Source organism: Rhinoderma darwinii, chromosome 13 (genome assembly GCF_050947455.1).
Source record: "Rhinoderma darwinii isolate aRhiDar2 chromosome 13, aRhiDar2.hap1, whole genome shotgun sequence".
NCBI classification, from domain to species: domain Eukaryota; kingdom Metazoa; phylum Chordata; class Amphibia; order Anura; family Rhinodermatidae; genus Rhinoderma; species Rhinoderma darwinii.
In genome coordinates this window covers 20,153,222-20,180,764 of record NC_134699.1, presented here as the reverse complement: position 1 = coordinate 20,180,764, position 27,543 = coordinate 20,153,222, and the positions used below count along the sequence as shown (strand labels likewise).

The 27,543-nt window shown below is 45.7% G+C and overlaps 1 protein-coding gene across 4 annotated transcripts; it reads right to left on the bottom strand.

Moving 5' to 3' along the window:
- Positions 1-27,543, bottom strand: LOC142665978 (keratin, type I cytoskeletal 47 kDa-like). 4 transcript variants are annotated; one of them, XM_075845823.1, is made up of 9 exons: positions 27,115-27,543; positions 3,088-3,216; positions 2,642-2,724; positions 2,405-2,561; positions 2,069-2,230; positions 1,828-1,953; positions 1,125-1,345; positions 757-791; positions 1-212 (listed from the first exon to the last, which is right to left on the bottom strand). In XM_075845823.1, the coding sequence occupies exons 1-9, from the start codon at positions 27,151-27,153 to the stop codon at positions 70-72; spliced, it is 1,095 nt and encodes a 364-aa protein (XP_075701938.1). In that variant the 5' UTR covers positions 27,154-27,543; the 3' UTR covers positions 1-69. The 4 variants fall into 4 exon arrangements, with proteins under 4 accessions (XP_075701938.1, XP_075701937.1, XP_075701939.1 ...); XM_075845822.1 differs by having other exon boundaries at positions 27,046-27,541; XM_075845824.1 differs by lacking the exon at positions 27,115-27,543 and adding an exon at positions 11,542-11,594.

Here is a 27,543-nt window from a genome sequence, read left to right as displayed (position 1 = left end):
TGCTGATCAGAGATTTTATTGAATACAGGTCATCACAGTTGTAGACTGATCCGCTCATCCTTGATGTTTCTACTTTTTGATCTCAGACACCTCTTGCAGACTTGATGAGGACACAACTTTCCCATCTACCATTTCCTCAACAAACGTCTTCACGGTCTTGAATGTTTTTGTGCTGGAACTTTGGGCTTGTTCTTTGCTGACAATTTTGACGCCTGAAGGAAAAAACAATTCAGGGTAAGAATAGGCTCGATCAAGGATCACATTAGCAGTTGATCACAGTCAGATTAGGCTCCGGTACTCTAACACCACCAATGTAATAGACCAGGGATCCCCAACCTGTGGCTCACCAGCTATTGCTCATGCTGGGAGTTGTAGTTATGTAACAGCTGGCGTGCCACAGGATGGAGATCACTGCATTAGAAGATTATTATAAGGAAGGCAGTAGTAGCTAATTATAATGGCATTATTCTCTTATTGCTGTGACCCTTTATAGCAAATACTTTGTATGTATCCAACAGGAGCTTATACAGTGTAAATAGTGACGTGAAATAAAGGTAGAAAAATTGGAAACAACCATGTAATATATGGACTGCCCACCAAAGCAGAAGTCAATGCTTGTAAGCAGTAGGAGCCCCCTCTATAACGTCTATATGCCCTAATAGGGCATATGGCCAGGGGTCGCTCTAATGGGACATCTCCTTTAATGTTCTCCAGTATGATATACATTGATATATGTTGATAGAAGTGATTACTTACTTTTTTGTGTTTCCAATTGTGGAGCTGATAATATACTGTTAACGAAAGAAAACAAAATACAATTATTGAATCGTGGTTGTGCGTGTAATATACAAAAATACTCATGACAATTATTTAAGGTACTGGTACTACTTGCGGAGATCCAGCTGGGGTAGGGAGTCTCACAGGCAATGCTCTCTGGGAAAAGTATTCAAATGAGCTCTCCTCCAGTTTCCTGTTTCAAGGCTTTTTAATGGGTCGGACATTCATTTACATTGTAACTATCTATAGGCGGCACTAGAAAGACAGTTTTCTTCCATCTGGTGGAGAGCTAATTTGCATACACACGCTATATAAATATTATCACAGTGCTTGTCCTGGCTCCTTACCTCATGTCTTCCCCATCCAAGAGTCTCCTGTAGGTGGCAATTTCCTGCTCCAGTCTTGTCTTGATATCGAGTAGCCTCCTGTACTCCAGAGAATGGCGCTCATAGTCTGATCTCAGTTGCTGGATGTCGAGTTCAGTCTGGGAGATCAAATTCTGGATTTTCGCAAGTTCTGCTCCATAATGACCTTCAGTCTCGGCCAGTGTGCCCTCAAGAGCGTGTTTCTGAAATATAGGAAAGGAGAATGAATATTAAGACCTAGAAGCTTATCAATATTTTCTGATATGACATCTAAAAATATTGAGAAGAAATAAGTGGACATCTAAGAGATGGGACCACCATTGTCTTGAGTGGAAGGGATTTGGCCCTCCATAAGTGACCAGAACCAGTTCTGTGATTCCTTCATTATCATGATGTTCTGTAGGTCATCCATTTATTAAAATTGGTAACTTTTGTGCCCAGATATTTCAAGCTGTGGAACTGTGCAGGATATAGGCCAATCACAGCCAAGTCCCACTTAGAGCCTCTTTGGGGGTTTCAGCTTCCGCTCCCCAATGTAATTTGTGTAAATGAGACCTTTTAAACACTTTCTATTAGATAATATGGAGACATAGTAGAAAAAGTGTCACCTGACCACCCCTCGTAGACAGTTGTAGATGTGGATAGGTGTAAAGATTCCACCCTGACCAGGGACCTGTAGACTTACCATGTTCAGTAGAGTTTGTAGATCAAGTTCCAGGTTCTGGACAGTACGTCTCAGATCTGTGATCTCTGTCCTCGAAGATTCGAAACTTTGCTTGCACATGGCAACTTCCTTGCTGATGTTTTCACTCTGTCGGAAAAAAATGAAGTCAGGAATCAGTGGGACTGAGGTCATTTCTCTCTCTACCTCTCGTTTTGGACAATCACGTCTAGTCGTAATGAGTTTTGATTGAGAATGGGCATACCTGTGCTCTGTACCAGGTCTCCACCTCCTGACGGTTCTTCTCCGCCATGTCCTCATACTGCAGTCTCACGTCTGCAAGGATCTTAGACAAGTCAACTGGTGGAGCCGAGTCCAGTTCTACATTGACATTTCCTCCAATATGTCCCTGAATACCAGCCAGTTCCTGCAACAAGGGAAAATGGTGATATATAAGTACAACCGTTTATCTTCATGCTACTTAAACAGTCTTGTCCAAAAGAATGTAGTGTTAAAGTTACTGATGAAAAAATTATTAGTAAAAGTTACAGGAAGGTGTAAGATAGGCTCAGCTAAAAAAAATGACCATGGATAGTTGTACCTCTTCATGGTTCCTCTTCAGGAAGATCAGCTCCTCTTTCAGGCCTTCAATCTCCAGCTCCAGATCAGATCGGTTGATAGTCAACTCATCAAGGGCCTTACGAAGTCCAGTAATGTCCCCTTCTACTCCAAGCCTAATGGCCAGTTCTGACTCAAATCTACAGGGCAAAAGGGCAAACATTAGAGGAACATGTAGATTATACTTAGTCAAAACTATAAGGGATTTTATGTCACTTACTTGAGTTTGAAGTCATCTGCAGCCAGTTTTGCGTTATCAATCTGCAGTAGCAGCCTGGCATTACCAGTAGTGGCATTTAGGATCTAGAAAGGAAGGTGGAAGAAATTATAAAAGAGCTTAAACTAACCTAAAAAGTAATAAAACATAAAGCAATCTAATGAATGCAACCATCTCTTATAATAAATAATGAATTATACTGCCACCTAGTGGTTACATTTGGTACAACAACATGAAAATAGAGGGAAATCTATGAAGATACATAAATATACGTAAGCGCGCTGCCGTCCCTTCAAAACAGCTGATCGGCGGGGGTCCTGGGAGTCAGACCTGAGGATAGGCCATCAATTTTTAGGGGCTGGACAACCCCTTTAATGTTTTAAAAAAAGATAAAACACAATGAAACTCTCTCATTCACAATCATGGCTGTAACAGAGACGTAGCATTACCTGAGCCTGTAACTTTCTAATGTTCTCATAGAATCCGCTTGGGTCAAAAGCGCTGACGGAGGCCTTTCTCTCATAAAACTGACGGATTTTTGCTTCCAGGTCACTGTTCGCTTGTTCCAAAGAGCGAACCTGATAAAAAAAAACAATAATATTAGCGATTAAGAGCTAAAACTAGATTAATATGTGTATAATGCAGTGGTGGTCAACAGAACCCATTATGGGCACTTTCAATGTAGCCCTTGACTCAACCAGAGGGCCGCACATTGCATACAATGGACCTTTTTAGGATCCGGGGGGTCCCAACAATTGGACTCCCACCATTTAATTTATAATATATCAATTTATATAATTTCTCTTATGAAAAATGTAATGTGTCTGCCATTTATTTTGTGAATGGGAGAAGGTGAGGGACTGTACAATGACCCAGGTCCCAGCAGAGGTGTGACTTGAAATTCTGGGGCCCCTAATGCAAAATCTATCACAGGGCCCCCATAATACTAATGCCTTATGTGGGTCATTTCCCCCCCCCCCCCTCCCTACTAGGGTTAGGGTGAGACAACTACCTCTGCATCCCCTATTGTTACTCTCATGGATCCCACAATATCAGTTTTATAAGGGACATCATATAGGGCTGCATTTGCCATATTGGCCAGCGCCTAGGGCGGCACATTTTATGGAGAGGAATGATATTGGCACATAAATATATCAAGTTGGCACAATGGCGGATTCTAGTATAAATACAGTTTGCCTGGGGCATTGCCAACCGTATATAGTACTCTACAGCAGGATATATAGTCTACAAACAGATCAGTACTCACCCTCTCCAGGTAGGCAGCCAGACGGTCGTTCAAGTTGTTCATGGTCTCCTTGCTATTGTTACCAAAGGAACCAGCGTCTAGACCCCCATTAAACATCGGGGACCCCATACTGGCCATGGAGACACTTGCAGAGGACATTCTAATGCTGCTAGCACCTCCTGCCACACTGCCTGCCCTCTGTGTGCCAGCCCCACTAAATCGGCCAGACTGGGAGATGCTGCGGTTGGAGAAACTCATCATTTTCTTAAGGATATAAAGACTGGACAAGTAGAGACTGTGCAGGAGGATGAGTTGAATCAATAGCCCCCTGCCCTGTCTTATATACCCAGTGAGGGGGAGGGAGAGTCTTTATCTACACAGGAGACCTGCATAACAACATGTGCACAAAAGAACATTCCTGCAGGTATACAGGCGTGACAGTATCTCAGGATTCCCAGAAATTCCTGAAACGCTGGTTTTTATCCCATTGAATCTTCAGAACACTCATAGAAAAAAAAAAGCGTCGCTAATTCAGAACCATGGCAAAATGTTTGGTGTCCCAAGAGGTTCTGCAGAAGCTGTCAAGACTCATTTGGTTCATCTCTTTCAAGCTTCTCCTAACTGCGGAAGTTCAGTGAGGAGGAAGGGGCGCTTGAGACCCCCATTATAGTGATCTGTGGAGCCCCCAGCGATCAGACACTTATAAACCGTTCCACAATATAGTTCATAACTATTGATTCCTGGAATTCACCTTTAAGGGGGTTTACAGTTTTATGTACATGAAGTTTAATCATTGTATAATAAAAAGTTCTGCTACTTTCTAATTTACTTTTTCTATTCATTTTCAACCATTTCTAAGATCTCTGCCGGCTGTGAATGAAAAGGAACATTTTTGTTACATCCAGAGGCTGAAAAGCTATCCGGACTGGGACTCTGTGTTCTCCCAATACCTAGTGCTAGAGAGATTTGGGCACTGCTTTCCACAAAAAGTAGATATAAAACACACTGGTCTAAGCCTGAAGGACTCCCAAATACATAGTAACTCGGTTGTCGTCAAACCTGGAGTTCCCCTTTACCATTGACAATACATAGTTTCTCCATATATCTACAGATTTATTTATATATGTAGATTTAAAAAAACACATGGATAGATATGAGATAGATAGATAGATAGATAGATAGATAGATAGATAGATAGATAGATAGATAGATAGATAGATAGATAATAGATAGTTAGATGATAGATAGATAGATAGATAGATAGATAGATAGATAGATATGATCATATGAGATGATAGATAGAGAGATAGATAGAGAGATAGAGAGATAGATAGATAGATAGATAGATAGATAGATAGATAGATAGATAGATAGATAGATAGATAGATAGATATGAGATAGATAGATATGAGATAGATAGATATGAGATAGATAGATATGAGATAGATAGATATGAGATAGATAGATAGATATGAGATAGATAGATATGAGATAGATAGATAGATAGATATGAGATAGATAGATAGATAGATATGAGATAGATAGATAGATAGATATGAGATAGATAGATATGAGATAGATAGATAGATATGAGATAGATAGATAGATAGATAGATAGATATGAGATAGATAGATAGATAGATCTGTGTAGTTCATAGAAACTTAGGCCTCATGCACACGACCGTAGCCAAGTGCACGGCCGTGATTTTCGGGTCGGCCGGCAGCGGACTGTCAGCCGCCCGCAAATCGCGGGCTGTGCACATGGCTACGGTCAATGAGCCTGGACCACAGAACACGGCCTTAATAAGGCTTGCCCGTTCTTTCTGCGGTCCAGGCTCCCGAGCCATGAACGGACCGTGGAAACCACGGTCGTGTGCATGGCCCCATAGGAATGAATGGGGCCGCAATGATTTTCAGGGGAATTGCGGCCGCAAAAGCACGTTCATGTGCATGGGGCCTTATTAGGACATTCAGTAGATTAAAAAAGAAAAACTCAGAAATTTTTAACAAACATTGTCCCATCATTATCCAGGGATGACTTTGAGACATGGCTTCGGGCAATACCGACTCTATATACTGTCTGGACTAGTAGGATCAGACCTGTCATTGATAGGATTTCCAGTGTAGGCCGCATCGTGACAAAAATGTGACCTCTGTCAGTAGGAGCAGGAAGGTGCGATCACATGAAACGTGTCAGATTGTCGCTGCTCCTCCATCACAAGTAATAATTACTATTGTTCTACACGTCAAACCGTTATCCAGGTCATATGTACATAGAGACTGCTGTGCAGCCTGTGTGGTCCTGTGCAGCCTGTGTGGTCCTGTGCAGCCTGTGTGGTCCTGTGTGGTCCTGTGCAGCCTGTGTGGTCCTGTGTGGTCCTGTGCAGCCTGTGTGGTCCTGTGTGGTCCTGTGCAGCCTGTGTGGTCCTGTGCGGCCCTGTGTGGTCCTGTGCAGCCTGTGTGGTTCTGTGCAGCCTGTGTGGTCCTGTGTGGTCCTGTGTGGTCCTGTGCAGCCTGTGTGGTCCTGTGCAGCCTGTGTGGTCCTGTGTGGTCCTGTGCAGCCTGTGTGGTCCTGTGCAGCCTGTGTGGTCCTGTGTGGTCCTGTGCAGCCTGTGTGGTCCTGCTTCAAGGGGCACCACAGAAAACCAGTGGAAGTGTTATTTGACTAATGTTTGCACTGTTATTTGGGCACTATACTGTATGGCGCTTATAATTCGGCACTACATGGTGTGGTTGTGCCTGTGCACTATATGGGGTGGGCGGAGTCAACAATCAGTACCATCCATCTTTGGTCTTCTTTGAATCCCTGTGTCATGCAGCGCCCCCTCAGGCATAAGAAAATAAAAAAGACTAAGTCATAAGGGATGAGAAAGAGTGTGATGGAAATAACAGGCCTATAGCTTCATAGACAGACACATGGGGAGGAGAGGGGTATTAATCCTCTTCACTGACGTGGGAATCAGACATATAGACCAATTGCCTTCTTGCCATTCAGGGGACATCTCAAAGACATAATCACTGGTAGTTATACCATACCTCCCACCTTTCACGTATCACAAAGAGGCACAACCTATGCGGCAGGCGTAGCTCATCACGGATATTTTTTTCTTTCTAAGCCACACCCCTAACCCCGCCCAATCCCCACCCATACACACCCAGTTCAGCCCACACAATATCATGCTCCCATGTGCCTCCCCACAGTGTAATGCCCCAATAGAACCCCTCAGAATATAAATAGCTGCCCCCATAAAGTATCATGCCCCCATAGATGCACTCATTCAGTATAAAGCCAACACAGATGTCCCCATACAGTATAATGCCCACACAGATGCCCCCACAAAGTATAATGCCCACACAATTTTCCCCATACAGTATAATGCCCCATAGCTGCCCCATACAGTATAATGCCCTCACAGATGCCCCATGCAGTATGCTTTCTTAGCTTCCACCATACAGTATCATTTCTCCTTAGCTGCCACCATACTGTATGAGGCCACCTTAGCTGCCCCCATACAATATAATGCCCCCTTAGCTGCCCTAGTGCCAGTGACCACATATAAAGTGCCTGTGCCCACATAGATAGTGCCAAACAGTGCCCATGTAAATAGGGCCACTGTTTCCCCTGTAGATAGTGCCCATATAGTGCCACAGTGCTTATGTAGATAGTGCCACACACCCCTTGAAGATAGCGCCACTCACTCTGTAGATAGCACTACCCCACCCCTCTAGATAGCACCATTGGGGCTCCCTCTAGGATCAGACATGGCCATCGGTCACGCTGTGGTCTGAGATTCCGCTCCAGGAGTAGCCCCTGACGTTACTGCCCATATATGGAGAGTGACATCAGAGGTTCCCTCTAGGAGAGGACTCTCCGCCCTAGAGCGTCAGCAACGCTCTGGCAGGGGATTCTACTCCGGGAGTAGCCCCCAATGTCCCTGTCCATTCATGGATAGTGACGCCAGGGGCTTTTCCAGGAGTGGAATCTCTGGCCAGAGCATCGGCAACGCTCTTCCCAGGGATTCCACTCCTGGAGGAGCCACTGACATCACTGTCCATATATAGACAGTGACGTCAAGGGCTTCTCTTGGCTCAGCTCTTAAAGTAGCGCAGTGTCCGTGGAGTCCTCGGCGAGTGGAGGAGCTTCCTCTGCTTCTCCGCTCTGTACTAATGCTGAAGCAGGGAGCTTACGATTCCTTGCTTCAGCATTGGATTTAAATGTGAGGACAGAGATACAGTTAACACCGGGACATGCCGCCAACCGGGACTGTCCCGCTGCATCCGGGATGGTTGGGAGGTATGGTCTGATAATACTGATGTGGCCCTATAGCATCTGGCCTTAAAAGAGTTTTCCAGGATTTTACATAGGCCAGCAATTTGCGATCACTGGGGTCCCCGATCATCAATGGCCCCTTCACTGCAGTACCTTACACAGCGACATCTGTAAGCATTAGGCTGGTTCTGGTAATGCAGCTCAGCCCCATTTACGTTAATCTTCATTCTGCCGATCGGTTGGGGTCCTGGGGATAGGACCACCACTAATGACACATTGAGGGCCTATCCTAAGCATAGGTCATCAATTTCATGAGCGACCGGAAGTTGCCGTATCTTGATGGGCATATATGTCATGCAGATCGTATGGGCACACTTGCGATCAGGAGTGGGCTATCTGATTAGATTTCCTGTTGTTAGGGCATACCTACCAGTACACAGACTAATATACTGGCATGTAAATATATGCCAGTATATTAAAGTTAAAAAATAAAAATCTAAATAAAAAATCCTCCTAGGGAATCAAAAAAATAAAAAGGAAAATTAATTTAAAAAAATAATGCTAAATAAAAAAAAATCGGTGACAAAAAAAACACACAATGCACATTTTTTACAATCAATAAACATTATTAAATATAAATCTAAAATAACACACACATATTTGCTATCATAAAGACTGTAACAACCCGCACATCAAATTCGTAGCATCATTTATGATGATCGGTGTAAGGTGTAAAAAAAAAATTTAAGAAAAACTTCAGCGGAACTGCAGTTCAGCATTTTTACCAAAATAAAAATGAGTATAAATGAAACAATAACGTGAACGTGCCAAAACATGGAACCGACAGAAACTACACCTCGACCCGCAAAAAAACAAAATCTCACACAGCTACGTCAAACAACAAATAAAAAAGTTACGAGCCCCGGGATGCAAAGAGGGAAAAATCCAGAAATTGGGGGCTGCAATGACATATTGGCCCCAAAACTAACCCCTGTATTGTGCGCTGGATCACTGATTTTCCTCCTCTTTACAGGATGTGATACAAAGGATTTTTGGGTGTTGACCCTACAGTCCGGGAATGAAACCGGTCAGTCCGTCCCAGCAGCACAATACGGGTGGTAATCTGTAACCAGCCTGGAGGCAGCCCCCACGGTGAAGGTGACCACCTAGCGCTGATAACAGAAACTGGATCAACCGGAACGATGCCGAGAAGCGTCTGATGGAAATGTAGTCACACTGTACATGCTCATCGGTGGGGCTTTCACGTCTGATCTCGGGGCGGGGGTGGGGTGGAGATCTTTATATAGACCTATATATGTATTATTAGTCAGTAGGGTACAAGATATAGGGCACATGGATGTTTATAGGGGAGTCTCCCGATTGAGACCGCTTTCTCTTTTCTCTCCCACTCTGGTGGACATGGCCAATGTTACATTATTTGAATGGAATCGTGTGGGCGCAGAACCCCTATAATAGACTGGTCAAAAAATCCTTGCATGTAAAAATCTCTTTGAAAATCCGGAAGGAATTTTGAGGCAGATTTGTTCTGCTTGACGAAAACCGCTGCGCGCACATATCCTCAGGCCGGGTTCACATGTCGCATTTATGTTGCTTTTTTTGAACTGTTGGGGAGAAAACTGCATGTAAAAAACAGACGTGTTTTTTTAATTACCCATGCGTTTTAGTGTTTCAGCCGTAAGTCTATGACTAGTAAATAAAAAACGAGATTACAGTTGAAACACTTTGTAAACCGCATGGGTAATTTAAAACGCGTGGTTTTTAGGTGCGTTTTTCTCCCCAACAGTTCAAAAAAGCAACATAAACGCGACATGTGAACCCGGCCTTACAGTCCAGCATTGGCCAGATTGGTGGAAAATCGTAATAAATACCGGATGATTTAAAAAAATAAAAAAACCAACTGCTGCCCCTGTGTTAGCGGGACAGGGCTCGAGACAAATAGTCGCCGGAATTGCCCTTAAAAAATTTTGACAAGTATGATTGTTGCTAAGGGAAACTTTACAGCTTTTTTTTTCCCCCTCCCCCACTATTTCCTGAACGGGAAACGTATAAGAACCAATACCAATGAAAAACAGGGACTGTTTCCCACAGCAACTAATCAACTGTAATCTGATTGGTTGCTATGGGCAACTTCTCCATCTTCCTTTACAGCTTGAGTGCTGCTGGTTGTCGACCCTAAAGCTCCCTCAGGTACAGCGCTCGAGAACACACGCACCGTCTACTTATATTGCTAAATTAATGCCCACTAGTAAAATGGCCGCTCAGGTGTCAGCCACGCCCAGCTCACGTAGAAGGCATTGTGAGCACGCCAACTTGGGCGGGGCTAAGTTGCTACGTCATGACGTCAACGGAGTATAAATACACACGTACATGTAGCGCTTTGCCGACATCCTTACTGGGGAAATCTTATGTCCGCAATCCATCACCTGCAAGCCTTCGGTGAATATCCCGTTTTAATATGGACTGTTATTTTGATTCATCTCGTTATTATATAACGGCAGCCCGGCGCCGACTGTAGGCGAACTAATCGGGCGACGGAAGTCCAGTATCGTTTGCAGATTGTATTTACTACGGTTTCCTAGTGTTCGTAGTCTAGAATGTTTCGTTGATGGCTCACGGTATAAGTGTCGGCTGTTTTCTTATCTGAGCAGCACATAAGGTTTCTCCTAAATTGACAAGGACCTTTAATATCGGGATGTGAGGCGGGACAAGATGGCGGCTGGGGTTTCCTTTTCTGTCCGGTTGTGTCGCAGCTACTTCCCTGTGTGGTGACGTCATGGTGTGTTGTCCCGCTAGTTTTGTTTTGCGCGTGTATTTATTTTGTTTCCTTCATTCCTGACAGAGTTTTAGTTTCTTTATTAATTAATAAAATCTTAGGTATTTGTCACGTGCCAATTAGGATGGCGCTCAAGTATGTGGCAGACCTTGTGTGCCATCGTTGCCAAAGTATTCTGCCATCTCGTTTGTTAAAATACTAATGGTTATGATCTGCCCCTCACCAGGTGGGGTCGGGGGGACCCCTGCACCTATTACATTTATGATAAGTCCGGTGGCTATTCCATAAATGTCTAAGATAAGAATTAATACCCCTTTAAGGCGGCCATACACTTTAAGCTGCGTTCACATGTGCGTCAGGGCTCCGTGCCGTCGGAACGGAGCCCTGACTAAGGCCTCATGCACACGAACGTATTTTTTTCCCTCCCGTAAATACGTGTACATTGTCAAACGTATTCCACCCGTATTTACGGACCCGTTTTCTCTGCACTAATCGGCAGCCCCTTCTCTCTATCAGTGCTGGATAGAGAGAAGAGACAGCCATTTCGGGCAGAGTTTCCACAGCGATTGTAAGTAAAAGAAGTTCATACGTACCCCAGCCGTTGTCTTGGTGACGCGTCCCTCTTTTGACATCCGATCCAACCTCCCTGGATGACGCGGCAGTCCATGTGACCGCTGCAGCCTGTGATTGGCTGCAGCGGTCACATGGGATGAAACGTCATCCCTGGAGGCCGGACTGGAGGAAGAAGCAGGTAAGTTAACTTTTAATACTATGAACTCCAGCGGTAGTCACTGTCCCGGGTGCTGAAAGAGTTACCTCCGATCAGTTAACTCTTTCAGCACCCTGGACAGTGACTATCCCCTGACGTCGCCTAGCAACGCTCCCGTAATAACAGGTGCACACACGTAGCCACCCGTAATTATTGGAGCCCCATAGACTTCTATGGGCTGCCCGTGCCGTAATTACGGCCTGAAATAGGACATGTTCCATATTTTTCAACGGCCCCGGCACCTTCCCGTAAGCAAACCAGAAGGTGCCCGTGGCCAATAGAAGTCTATGGCCCCTTAATTACAGCCATTTTTACGTTCGTGTGCATGACACAAACGGAAGCCAGGTTTCCATCAGTATTGATTTCAATGGTGACGGGTCCGGGTCCGTTTGTCTCCGTTGTGCAGTGGTTCTGTCGTTTTGACTGAATGAATGCTGTAGTCGACTACGCTGTAGATTCCGTCATAACGACGGAACCCTTGCACAACGGAGACAAACGGAAACCGTTGGCACAGATTCGTCACCATTGAAATCAATGGTGATGGAAACCTGGCTTCCGTTAGTGTCAGTCAGGGCTCCGTTCCGGCGGAACAAGCCCTGATGTAGGTGTGAACACAGCCTTAGGCCTCATGCACACGACCGTATTTTTTCCCACCCGTAAATACGGGTCCGGTGTCACACGTATTCGACCCGTTTTGCACCAGTATTTACGGACCCGCGCCCGTAAATACGGTTCCGGTTGCACTTCACTAATCGGCAGCCCCTTCTCTCTATCAGTGCAGGATAGAGAGAAGGGGCAGCCCTTTCCGAGGTAAAAGTAAAAAATTCATACTTACCCGGCCGTTGTCTTGGTGACGCGTCCCTCTCGACGTCCAGCCCGACATCCCTGGATAACGCGCAGTCCATGTGACCGCTGCAGCATGTGATTGGCCGCAGCGGTCACATGGGCTGAAACGTCATTCAGGGGTGTCGGGCCGGATGTCGAGAGGGATGCGTCACCAAGGCAACGGCCGGGAGACCGGACTGGAGGAAGCAGGAAGTTCTCGGTAAGTATGAACGGCTTTTTTTTTTTTTTTTTTATACAGGTTGCTCTATATTCTGATCGAAATTCACTGTCCAGGGTGTTGAGTTACTGCCGATCGCTTAACTCTTTCAGCACCCTGGACAGTGACTATTTACTGACGTCGCCTAGCAACCCTCCCGTAATGACGGGTGCACACATGTAGCCACCCGTCATTACGGGAGCCCCATAGACTTCTATGGGCTGTCCGTGCCGTTATTACGGCCTGAAATAGGACATGTCCTATCTTTTTCAACGGCACGGGCACCTTCCTGTAAGAAAACGGGAAGGTACCCGTGGCCAATAGAAGTCTATGAGCCCGTTATTACGGGTTGTAATTACGACCCGTAATAACGGGAGTTTTTACGGTCGTGTGCATGAGGCCTTAGATGGCTGTTGGCCGAACACTATTCCTCCCAACTCCCCCATAAACGCGCACGTTGGCTCGGCTGAGCGTCTATGCTTCCAATAGGGAAATAGTAATTACTGCCGATCACTGGCAGCAGTGGTGACATCGGTGTGGTGGACACCTGACCACTACTGTCAAAGATTGGCTGCAGCAGTCACATATAGAGATGACTCGTCATTGCTGGAGCTGGGTTAATAAAGGGATGGGTCGGCACGGGAGCGTCAGGGGATTGGTAAGGCGAGTGTTACTCCTTGTTTGTAGAAGGTTTCATGGGGCTGGGTAACACCTTTAACCCCTTAAAGGGAATGTGTTGCCAGCAAAACATGTTTTTTTTTTTTTTAATTAAACATTTAGTGTGTAGGTGTTTAAACATTGTTCACATTTTTTTTTATTTTTTTCACGAGTCAGGAAATATTATAAATTAGATTCTAATTTATAATATTTCCCATTGCTGGTCACTAGATGGAGCTATTCCCAAAATTGCAGCATTGCATGTGGTAAAGCAACCACATTGCTTTTTGCTGCAAAATTGGGAAAAAAGCACTCGCTCTAGTGAGCTCTCAGCATCCCCCCCTCCTTTATCCTGGCTAGTGCCGGGATAAACGAGGGGATTGAACGGTCTAACCTCCTACACTGTGTGTTGCCATTTTTTGAGCTAACACACAGTGTAGTAGGTTTACATACAGTAGTAAACACACACAAACACGAACATACATAGAAATCTCTTACCTGCTCCTGCCGCCGCGGCTCCCTCCGGCCCGTCCGCTCCGTCTGCTGCCGCTGGTCCAAGTGCACAAGTCCGGAAGCCGCGACCGGAAGTAGTAATCTTACTGTCCGGCCGCGACTTCCGGTCCACAGGAAATTGGCGCCGGACGGTGCGCATTTCAAATTGGACTGTGTGGGAGTGGCGCATGCGCAGTTCCCACACAGACGGCGTACACAGAAGTGGATGGGACGGGACCCGTTCGCAGTCCCTATGGGACTGTGGCTGCCGTATTCCATGTCTGTATGTGTCGTTAATCGACACATACAGAAATGAAAAAAAAAATGGCAGCCCCCATAGGGAAGAAAAAGTGTAAAAATAGAAAAAAGTAACACAAACACACAAATATAAACGTTTTTAATAAAACTAACATTAAACTGACATGAATTTTTTTTTTTGTGGTGACACTGTTCCTTTAAAGCAGTTTTCCGGAACCAATTAACTAATTTCTATTTCACTGCACATATAAAAATACTTACATTTTTATTTCATCTTCTAACACCCGATTCCAGCGTCGGTCACATGATTCTTCTCCAGTAGCAAAAGCCGCTTCGATACTGTTTCGATGCCGTGCACCCTCAAATGGTTCAATATCGTTATTTCATGTATTTCGATACTAAGCTGTGGGACCACACAGCTTAGTATTGTAACACATTAATGTATGAGAGCGGGGCTGCGAGTGTGTTACACAGTCATTGCCGCGCTCCCGAGTCCTGACAAGTGCGTGCGCGGGCAACATGATGTGATGCGACCAGCGCTGCACTAATGATTGCCAGCACTGAAGACAGAACATGGCGGACGCCCTACATAACACCCCCATGTTCTGTCTTCAGTGTCTGCGCTACCGCTCATTAGTGCAGCGCCGGCCGCATCATCTCATGCTGACCGCGTGCGCACTTATTGTCAGGAGTGGGGCAATGGCTGTATTAGCTGCAGTCCTGCTGTACCTGGAAACCACTTCTCTCTGCTGTTATTCCCCTGAATGCTGGGCACACAGCTGAATGCAGCATTCAAGGGGTAAATGAGAAGGGGGATACCCTTTGGATCGCGTCACAGGTAATCCCTGTGACTGATCGAGGGCCATACCATATATGGGCAGACATTGAAGGAACCCCATGGCTGTCTGACCATATTTCCTGTTAGGGCATACTTGGGTATGTCCTAACAACTGCCTGTGTACTATCAGTATATAGATCTATGCCCGTACATTAAAGTTTAAAAAGTAAAAAATAAAGTTACATTTAAAAAAAAAAAAAATGCGCACATTTTTTTTACAATAAACATTCAAATAAGTCTCAATACATAAAATATACATATTCGGTATCGTCGCGACCGTAATAAATTTATAGCGTCTTGTGTTTACGCTGTTATCAAATAAAGCAAAACCTGCTTTCTGTCACTTATTAATGTGAGGCACGAGGTGTTATGAATTTTGAACCTCCATGTGCCTCACATTAATAGTAATTAACCCCATCATGTACCTCACACATTAACCCAATGTTGTCCATTATGACTGAGGAACATGATGGGGTTAATTACTATTAATGTGAGGCACATGGAGGTTCAAAATTAATAATACCTCGTGCCTCACATCAGAGAATGCAAGAACTTTTATTTATTACTCTTGTTAAAGCATAATTTTGGTATCGATTATTGCAATACTACACGAAGTATCGGTATCAAAGTTCAAATTCTGGTATCGTGACAACCCCACACTGAGGGAAGTGGTGGACCGGATACTCCCTTTCTTCTGATAGTTTCCGGTCTGCTGCTAGGGGAGAGAAATACTGCTAGTCTCTGAGCATGCGTGGTTTCTACACTAGCAATGTTTACCACGCATACCCACTCCTGCCCAGCGCCTCCGTGTCATTATCGCCCCCCTAGCAACAGACCGGTAACTATAAGAAGAAATTATGTGATGTGAGGAGGCGGTTGCTAGTAGTGCTCTGACAAGGACGCTGGGGTTAGGAGATTCTACAGAGTCCCGGAGCAGAGCCTATACTAGCGCTCTGCCCGGGACTCTGGCTCTGGGGAAGCCCCTGACAACACTTTCCATATATGGACAGTGATGTCAGGGGATTCCACAGAGTCCCGGAGCAGAGCCTATACTCGCGCTCTGCCGAAGCCTCTGACAACACTCACTATATATGGACCGCGATGTCAGGGGATTCCACAGTCGCAGAGCCTATACTAGCACTCTGCTCTGGGACTCCAGCTGTGGGGTCAATTGAAGTTTTTTTTTCACAATTATGTAAAAGAGTGTGTTTGGTACAGCACTGATTTGTTGCACGTTTATCGTTCGCTCTCACTGATCTAATGAGAGCAGTAAAATGGCAACGGAGACTATAAAATGTTTATAGCTAGGTATAGTAGGAGTGTTGAGTCCTTGCTGCCGGCGCATTGCATGCTGGGAACTGTATGACCGGAAGAGTAAGGCCCCATGCACACGAACGTAAAAACGGCCATAATTACGGGCCCATAGACTTCTATTGGCCATGGGTACCTCCCCGTATGCTTACGGGAAGGTGCCCGTGCCGTTGAAAAATATGGAACATGTCCTATTTTAGAACGTAATTACGGCACGGGCAGCCCATAGAAGTCTATGGGGCTCCCGTAATTACGGGTGACTACATGTGTGCACCCGTAATTACGGGAGCGTTGCTAAGCAACGTCAGGAGATAGTCACTGTCCAGGGTGCTGAAAGAGTTAAACGATCGGCAGTAACTGTTTCAGCACCCGGGACAGTGACTGCCGATCACAATATAGATCAACCTGTAAAAAAAAAAAAAAAGACGTTCATACTTACGCAGAACTCCCTGCTTTTTCCTCCAGTCCGGCCTCCTGGGATGACGTTACAGCCCATGTGACCGCTGCAGCCAATCACTGGCTGCAGCGGTCACCTGGACTGCGCGTCATCCAGGGAGGTCGGACTGGATGTCAAGAGAGGGACACGTCACCAAGACAACGGCCGGGTAAGTATGAATTTCTAACAGAGGCGGGGATCTCGCCATTACAGCCGGATGTTAGCTGTAAGATACCGCTGAGATCCGGCGATGATGGCACCGGCGCAGCTTCTGAGCCGGTGCCAAACATTTGGCGTATGGATACGGCAATTTGCGGGAAGTCATAGCTTTCCATGGCGTACCCATACGGCAAATGTCTGGAAGGGGTTAATGACCAGCCTATATTAAACCTTAATGACCAAGCTATTTTTTACGTTTTTCCATCGTCTCATTCCAAGAGTTATAACTTTTATTTTTTATTTTTGCGTCAACATAGCTGTATAAGGTCTTGCTTTTTGTGGGACAAGTAGTATTTTTTAATAGCACCATTTTGGGGTGCATATAATTCATTGATTTAACTTTTTATTGACTTGGTGGGGAAGTGTGAAAAAACGGAAATTAACTTTTTTTTTTTAATTAACAGAGGTGTGTAGACTTTTTATATCCACTGTATATGCTGTGCAATGTGTGTACATTACCCCTCAAAAATGCATATTATGCGTTAGATACTCTTGGGTTCAGTTCACACTGAGTTTTTTTTGGTGTTGCTTTTGACGCGGTTGGTATCGGCGCCAAAAGATGGCCCAAATCGCCCCCATTGACTTGTTTTCCCGGGGAGCTTTAGACCACTTGTGGGGGAAAAAGCGCCATTCTTTCTTCGAGTGGTTTCTGCCTTTGACCTCCCATTGAAATTCATAGGAGGCAAAAAAAAAAACTGCAGCGTTTTTTGCCTCCGTTTCTTGCATTAGGTTCAATGGCTGCGGACAAAAATGGCAAAAAAAAAAAACCTGTCCGTTCAAGATCTGCCTCGAAATTCCTGTGTTAACTAGGCCTTCTACAGTACACACACACACACACACACACACACACACACACACACACACACACACACACACACACACACACACACACACACACACACACACACACACACATACATCTATCGCTCCTGTAACGTAAACATCCCATCCCCCCTCATTGTTTGTTGGTACTCTGGTAAAACGCTGAAGTAATGGCCATGTGACCATGAGATCATCGATCATTCTAGAGGAGGAAATAAGCCACTATGTTGCCTGCTACTCAAGTCCATTCTAGGCATAACTCTAGAGCCTTTTGTGTTATAAGGCCTCATGCACATAAACGTATTTTTTTCCTCCCGTAAATACGGGTCCTTGGTCACACGTATTCGACCCGTATTGCACAAGTATATACGAACCCGTGCCCGTAAATACGGGTCCGGTGTCACCCGTATTCCACCCGTATTTACGGGCACGTTTTCGCTTCAAAATTGCACTGCAGTAATCGGCAGCCCCTTCTCTCTATCAGTGCAGGATAGAGGGAAGGGGCAGCCCTTTCCGTAATAAAAGTAAAAGAAATTCATACTTACGCAGCCGTTGTCTTGGTGACGCGTCCCTCTCTTGACATCCAGCCCGACCTCCCTGGATGACGCGCAGTCCATGTGACCGCTGCAGCCTGTGATTGGCTGCAGAGGTCACATGGGATGTAACGTCATCCCGGGAGGCCGGACTAAAGGAAGAAGCAGGGAGTTCTGGGTAAGTATGAACTTATATTTTTTTTGACATATTGATCTATATTGTGATCGGTAGTCACTGTCCCGGGTGCTGAAACAGTTACTGCCGATCGTTTAACTCTTTCAGCACCCTGGACAGTGACTATTTACGGACGTCGCCTAGCAACCCTCCCCTAATTACGGGAGCCCCATAGACTTCTATGGGCTGCCCGTGCCGTAATTACGGCCTGAAATAGGACATGTTCTATATTTTTCAACGGCACGGGCACCTTCCCGTAAGCATACGGGGAGGTACCCGTGGCCAATAGGAGTCCATGGGCCCGTAATTACGGTCGTTTTTACATTCGTGTGCATGAAGCCTTAGGGTATGTTCACACGCAAACTCAAAAACTTCTGAAAATACGGAGCTGTTTTCAGAGAAAACAGTCTCTGATTTTCAGGTGTTTTTTGAAGCTGAAAATGAAGTTTCTTTTAATTTGGAGCTTCTTTTGAGGCGTTTTTAAGGCTATGTTCACACGGAGTATTTTGGGGGAGGAATATCTGCCTCAAAGCTCCAAACGGAATTTTGAGGCAGATATTCCTCCCCCAAAATACTCCGTGTGAATAGCAATGATCGCGCCGTTTTTCGCCCGCGGCCATTGAGCGCCGCGGGCAGAAAACACGCTTTCTCCTGCCTCCCATTGAAGTCAATGGGAGGTCGGAGGCGGAAGCGCCCGAAGATAGGGCATGTCGCTTCTTTTCCCCGCGAGGCAGTTTTACTGCTCGCGGGAAAAAGACGCCGACGCCTCCCATTGAAATCAATGGGAGGCGTTCTCGGGCCGTTTCTGCCGAGTTTTGCGACGCGGTTTCCGCGTCAATAAACTCGGCAAAAGACCCCGTGTGAACATAGCCTAATAGTGTTCAATGGAAAATCAGCTCCAAAAAAACGCCTCAAGAAGTGACGGGCCGTATTTTGACAGCGACGCGTAAAATAAAGGCTCGTGGGAACAGAACATCGTAATTCCCATTGCAAGCAATGGGCAGGTGTTTGTAGGCATAACGGAGCTGTTTTTTTCAGGTGTAATTCGAGGCGTAAAACGCCAGAATTATGGCTGAAAACACTGCGTGTGAACATACCCTCACAAACACAGCGCCCCTCTTGTCCGTGGGCTGTGCTCGGTATTGCAGTGAATGGTTCTTGGCTGCAATACCTGACACACCCACAACTGCGCTGTCTGGGTAAACAATGAAGGGTTGCCGTGCTCGCTGGTGCGGTGGCGCCCCTTCATTCAGCTGCTCTGCTGGGAGTCAGACCGCCACCCTGCAAATATTGATGGCCTATCCATGCCTTGGAATAAAACTTTAATGTCTTGACAGAAGATACGTCAAGTATTTATTTATGTTTGTTTTTTATTTTTAGGTGTAACTGCTTATAGAAGGTTTCGGCACTGAATAAACTCTTGTGGATTTAAGCATTTCAGCCAAAATAAAGAACCGCGCCATCCAATCTCCATAGACAAACTTCGCTAGAAATATGGGTCGCACTAAAGAACTTAGTGACTTCCAGCGTGGCATTGTCATAGGATGTCACCGTTCTGAAAAGTCAGTTCGTGAAATCTCTACCCTGCTAGAGCTGCCCCGGTCTACGGTGAGTAATGTCATCGTGAGGTGGAAACGTCTAGGAGTAACAACCGTTCAGCCACGAAGCGGTAGACCACGTAAACTCACAGAGCAAAGCCGCCAAGTGCTGAAATGCGTCGTGCACCACAGCTGCCTGTCCTCACTTGAAGTGCTCACTGCTGAGTTCCAAACATTTTCTGGATGCAACGTCAGCGCGAGAACCGTCCGTCGGGAGCTGCAGGATTTGGGCTTGCGCGGCCGAGGAGCCACACATAACCCTGAAAGTGTTAAGAGCACCGCAGTGCGTCGGCTGGAGTGGTGTAAAGCTCACCGCCATTGGACCTTAGAGCAGTGGAAAAGCGTCCTCTGGAGTGATGAATCTCGTTTCACCATTTGCCAGTCTGAGGGACAAACTTGGGTTCGGCGGATGCCAGAAGAACGTTTCCTGTGCAAAAGCCTAGTGCCAACCGAAGAGTGTGGCGGAGCAGTGATAATGGTCTGGGGCTGTTTTTCGTGGTTCGGCTTGGGTCCGTTAGTTTCAGTCAATGGAAACTTTAACACGTCGGCATACAATGACATTCTAGACAATTGTGCCCTTCCAACATTGTGGCAGCAATATGGAGAAGGTCCTTACCTGTTTCAGCATGACAATACCACCGTACCCAAGGTGAAGTCCGTAAAAACATGGTTTGCAGAGTTTGATGTGGAAGAACTTCATTGGCCAGCACAAAGTCCTGACCTCAACCCCTTTGAACATATTTGGGATGAGTTGGAACGCCGATTGCGAGCCAGACCTCTCTGCCCAACAACAGCGGTAGACCTAGTCAATGCTCTGGTGACTGAATGGACCCAAATCCCCACAACCATGTTCCAAAATATAGTGGAAAGCCTTCCTAGTAGAGTGGAGGCTGTTCTAGCCGCAAAAGGAGGCCCCACTTCATAGTAATGGTTATTTTGGAAGCCGGTGTTTAAAGAGAACCTTTCACCCTCCCATATGTGAGCGGCATGTGATGGTCAGGGCTGCACACACAGTCTCACGTCTCACTTGAAATAGTTCTTCTAACTTCCTCCATTATTTACATATCGGTGCCGTTATACTTGGCGCCTGATATGTAAATAAGCCCCTGAACAGTCAATGGGGCGTTTCTATGTACCTAAATGGAAAAGTGGCGTGATGTCTTCGCTCTGACACTGTCCAATCAGCTACGCACAGTGTCAGAGCGAAGACATCCAGCCCCCTTGACTGTTTAGGGGCTTATTTACATATCAGGCGCCAAATATAACGGGACTGCTATGTAAATAACGGAGGAAGATAGGAAAAAAATGTAAAGTGAGACCGTGTGTGTGCAGCCGTGCCTATCACATGCTGCACACCTATGGGAGGGTTAAAGGTTCTCTTTAACAAGCTCCTATGGACGGGATGCCCAAAATGGTTTACATCAGGGTGGCAAGGTCAGGGTGAAATGTTAGCCTCCAGGCCCCCAATGTAGACTCTGTAACAGGAACCATGTGCTGTTTGTAATACTGGTGGCTTTTTATGTGGCAGAGGGGCCCTTGGGCACCAGGGTGAGGTGTTGGCGGTCAGACAGAAGTTTAAAACATGCTAAAAAGTAGGAGATGCCTAAATCTACAGCTCGGTCCCCAGAACAGTCATAGGTTTAATTTAGGCTGCGCCTTTGACTGATATTCGCTTTATAGCCAGGAATTCTGAAACTTTTACAATATATCTACATTAACATTTTGCTGTTTTTACTTTAGTATGTCTTCTCTCTGAAGGGTTGCGACTTAGATCCTTCAGCACCTTATGGTTTCCATCAGCTTTGGGCGACTGCTACACAGCGGCATAGCTCGTGTCTGTAGATGTGCATGGAGCCCCCAAAATTCAGCTGTGTATGGCGCACTGAGGCCGGACGTGGGGCTGATTGGTTTATCTACTCACTACAAGTTGTTGTCTGGTTTAGAAAATCCATTTTAAATATACTATTAACCTGCAGTGTAGTGCTTTAGTATTTGTAAGCCGAAACGAGGAGTCAAGCCGACAAAGAAGTAGAATGGAAAGATTGCACTTTTTCCTTTGATTTGGACCCACCCCTGGTTTTGGCTTACAAATACTGAACCAAAATACTGCTGTGTGAATGAGGCCTTAGGGAACTCTCAATAAATAGGGTCTCCTCATCTTTTAGCCTGAGCAGAGAGTGTCTACAGAAAATGTCTCATGCTCAGCATGTCCATGTACTACACTTCAATAAAAACGGTGTGATTCTTAATTTCTCCTGTGGTGGTGCTGCAGAGAAAATAAACTCTTTCTGCCAGGCTCTCCCTGGGGGCCCAGCAGCAGGACTACCTGTTATAAGCCGCTCCCCGGGGCAACAGCAACTTGTCGAAAGGTTTCATATACTGATTTTACTGTTTTTCTACGCTTTACAGCCAATGTTAATAATAGGTGAGGTGAACCCACGCCGAGGGAACTTGTTAGACTTTATGATAAATGGATATTTGATCCATTGATATTTTTTTTTGTTGAACATTTTTTCAATTCTGGAGCTGCTCATAAAGAGTAACTACACCTTCATCAAACATTTGATATGTCAGAGATATTATCAAAAGTTTGAATCTGTGGGGTCTGGGTGCTGAGACCCTCGATGTTGCTTAACCCCTTCCCGACATTTGACGTATCCATACGTCCTAGCCGGGAAGGGGAAGTATGGAGCGGGCTCAAGCAGTGAACCCGCTCCATACGATGGCGGCTGTTTGTTACAGCCGACACTTCAGAGTAACGAGCGGCATCGTGCTTGAGGGCGATCCCGCCTGTTTAACTCGTTAAATGCTGCAGTCAATAGTGACCGCAGCATTTAAATCGTTAGAAAGAGGGGGCGACCCCCCTCTAACGGCTCATCGTGCCCCCCGCAATGCAATTTCGGGGGGGGGGGGGCGATGGTTGCTATGGCTGCCTGGGGGCTTAATGAAGGTGCCCCCCCCCCAGGTCCGCCATCTTTGTGCTCCTATTAAGCGCTGCCTCCGGCAATATTGCAGTATATCGTGCAAGCGTTCTAACGATCGCTGGTTGAAGTCTCCTGAGGGGACTAATAATAAAAGTAAAAATGAGTTAAAGTTTTTTTTGTTAAAAAAATAAATAAAAAAAAAGTTTAAAAAAAACCTTTTCCCATTTTCCCCCTAGAGCATAGTGAAAAAAATAAATAAACATAATTGGTATCGCCGCGTCCGTAAAAGTCTGAACTATTACAATATGTCATTATTTAACCCGCACTGTGAACACCATAAAAAAATATATATATATATATTGTAGATGCCAGAATCTCTATTTTTTTTTTTTTTTTTTTTGGGTCACCTCATCTCCCACAAAAAATTAAATACGAAGTGATCAAACCGTCGCATGTACACCAAAATGGTATTATTAAAAACTACAGCTTATCCTGCAAAAAATAAGCCCTCGTACCACTTAAGACGGAAAAATAAAGTTGTGGCTCTTGGAATTTGGTGGCACAAAATAAATGTTATTTTTTACACTTAGGCCTCATGCACACAAACAGGCTTTTGTGGCTGCAATTCCCCCGAAAATCCAGGGGAGAATTGCGGCCTCATTCATTCCTATGGGGCCATGCACACGACCGTCGTTTTTACGGTCTGTGCATGGCCCGGGAATCCGGGCTCATTGAAAATAATGGCCACGGCCATAGGCATGGCCCGCGATTTGCGGGCGGCTCGTGGCTGACAGTCCGCAGCCGGCTGACCCGAAAATCACAACCGTGCACATGGCTACGTTCGTGTCCATGAGGCCTTAGGTTTTTACTTGTAAAAGTGGTAAAATATAGAAAACACTATATATATATATATATATATATATTTATTTGGTATTGCCGTAATCGTATTGACCCGCAGAATAAAGCTAACATGTTTTAATTGCACAGGGAATTCCGTAAAAACGGTGCGAAAAAAAACAATCTAGGAATTGCTGTTTTTTTTTTCCCGTTTCCTAGTACATTATATGGCACAAAAAAATGGTGCTAAGAAAAACTACAACTCGTCCCGCAAAAATCAAGCCCTCATAGGACTATATGGATGGAAAAATAAAGACGTTATGGCTTTTGGAAGGTGGGGAGGAAAAAACAAATATTAAAGTCTGAAAAAGGGATGCGGTGGGAAGGGGTTAAACGAAGAAGCAAAAGTTCGCTCATAGAACGTCTGAGACCCGTCTTAAGCGTGACGGGGAGCGCCGATCACAACCAAAGGAACAAAGCATTTAGATGAGCGCCTCTGCTCTTTAGTTAAAACAACGGTGGGGGCCTCAGCCCCCGGTTCCCCACCAATCCAAACTTTTCATGTCCCTACAACGTATTTTAAAAGTTTGATGATTGGGGTCAGGTGACTCCTGTTCTCAATATAGGTGCTAGTCCCTGAGCTGGGACATTTATGACAATGTCTTGGGAATAACCATTTAATCATGGTTTGCCTTGGCAGGAGATCCAGGCGAGGGTTGGCAGAGTCATTCCTTGCGGTGCATCAGTAAGAAGTAATCACACCGCTGTATGCCCAATGTTGGGTGGCTTTGAGTTGATGCAGTTCCCTCCAGTGACTGTGATGTTCCCGCACCACCGGTCCTCAGTCATCACACAGGGGGCGTCATCTGAAAACCATCATTGTATTTTTACATCTATAACACAAGTGCCTGTGAATATTCGCTGCTAGGGGGCAGGTCTAGTCAGTAGGGATGCTGGCATTGATATGGGGATCTTCGCGGGTTAGCGCGGTTACGATAAGACCCCCTATCACTGCTAACATTATATGTATTGTGGGTTGTTCTATTCTTCATGTACATCGAGGTTACACGGTTAGTTTTATAGTTACCAAAAATGAAATCACAAGAATCACGGTGACGTTATAAGATATAATAATCCAGTCATGTGACGTCTCCTGCCGGTGTTGTAATAATCAGGGAGCGGTTTTTGGCTCTAGGTGGCTGTGATGTCATCATCTTGTGACAAACTATACACGATACTCTCCACGCACAAACAGACTGCAGGGCGGCCATTTTTAATAAGGGAAAGTCCGTTTTAAATCTGATCTCTTGGACACTTTTTTTTGGTCACTGGTTTAGTTATTTGTAGCGTATAACCCTTTTATCGTCGCTGAGATAGAAATTCTCTCGACATTCTTGGGCTTCCTGGTGGTCTTAGACACTGAGGGTATGTTCACACGGCAGCGTCCGTAACGGCTGAAATTACGGGGCTGTTTTCAGGAGAAAACAGCCCCGTCAATTCAGCCGTAACGGCATGTGCAGGAGCTTGAACGCTGCGTCCCTTACGGACGTAACTGGAGCTGGTTTTCCATGGAGTCCATGGAAAACTGCTCCATTTACGTCTGAAGAAGTGACATGACACTTCTTTGGCGCGGGCGTCTATTTACGCGCCGTCTTTTGACAGCGATTCGTAAATATACGCCTCGTGTGAACAGACAAATGTCAGCCCATTGCTTTCAATGGGCAGATGTTTGCCAACGCTATCGAGGCGCATTTTCGGATGTAATTCGAGGTGTAAAATGCCCGAATTACATCCGTAAATAAGCCGTGTGAACATACCCTGAGACTCAACTGCTGCTTCCATGTGATGTGCCTATTCACAGCAGCATGGGTATGATACAGACATATGTATTGTGAGTGACACAGATTTATTATGCCCATCTGGGCAGCATCGGTGTTGGTTTAGAATTCATCATGTGACGACCTCTGTCCCGATGGCGTATTTGAGATGACACGACTTGCATGTAACACTGCATTTTCCCTGCGGCGGAGGAGGATATATAGCGGGATGACACTTCCCCCGCGATAACATCGGTCAACTTGAATCCCGGAGCTGGACCGTACTGCGATAACACACACACGCACGCACGCACGCACACACACACACACACACACACACACACGAGAATGTATCTCTCACTGCAGCGCCCCCACTGGTTAATGGAGGTCATGCAGCTGCACAAGTCACAGTCAAGACCACCCCTACAACTAGAAATGTCCACTACATATATAAGCACTAGTGTAACTATAAGCTGGAGCCGCTGCCCATAGCGACCACTCATATTACACTGTACAAGTCACGGGTCCGTCAGGCGCTATTTTACGTTATGAACGGCAACCTCCACACAGACCTGATCTAAGACAGATTGTAAGTAGAGACTTTACTGGTTGTTTATTCAACTATTTCCATTTTGAGGAAATGTATGAAAACAAGGGTTAACTGGGACTGTTTCCCGTAGTAACCAACCTGGAGTCTGATTGGTGGCTATGGGCCACTTCTCCACCTCCCTTTATGGGCATGCTGGGAGCTGTAGTTTCACAGACCCCTTTCGCCCTTCTAGTAAACACCCTGGTTACCGCTAGGAGTCATATTACAAAACTACTGCCCACTAGTAAAATGGCCGCTCAGGTGTCAGCCACGCCTAGCAACGCTTATCTCACGTGCATATTTTTAGATTCTGCTATATATCGGCATTCCATGGACCACGATGTTCTCAATGCCCATGTGCCACGGCGAACGGACTGTGCCCATCCCAACATACACGGATGATGGGGGTTTAAAACCGGAACCCCATCATCCCTGCATATAACCCCCAGCAGACCTGTATGTCCCAGCCAGCAATCCCTGTATATAACCATTGGGGTGGGCAATGTCCGTTCGCCGTAGCGCGCGGGTATTGAAGACCAATAGGATGCCTGAACCGAGTCTAACGGAATCTGACAATATACGTTGCAGCCGTTTCCTTGAGTATCCGCACAGCGCTCTGCCGCCGCCCTGAAATCTCATCTTATCGTATGTCCGCTATCCAGAACCTCCGATCCTTCGGTGAATAGTTCAGTTTCAATACGGATTATATATTTTATTAGATTCGATCGTTATTATATAACGTTCGTCTGATTAACATTGTACAGAAGCGCCGATCGTTACCAACTCCCGACCGATGAACATCTCGAGCGCTTCAGAACCGTCAGCAAGCGGTTGTGATGGTTCATATACCCGCGGTATCCAGACTACGGGGATTTTGCGGTTTCCCATTGTGGCTCCAGAATGTGTCACGATGCTGCTAGAAAGGAGAACGATTCGGCGGGCGTCTTCACGATAATATCTGTAAGTGACCCGGTGATAAGATGGCGGACGCTCCTTCCCTGCATGGTGACGTCACTGGGGTGTGGCTTCGGTGTTTTCCTAAATAGACTCCGCCCCTTTCTTTGTTTCGCTCGGTTCTTGTCTCCCTGACAGGATTTTTAATGGCGGTTCATTCGTTTTCACTGTAATTCCTAATGTCTTGTCATAAACACCAGACCGGAGCTCACACGTGTGTCATTGAACCTCGGTCATGTCTAGCAGTCAAACTGTTTTGGTTACCAATAGCAACCAATGAGAACTCAGGTTTAATTTCCAAAGATCCTTTTACACTGGGCGATT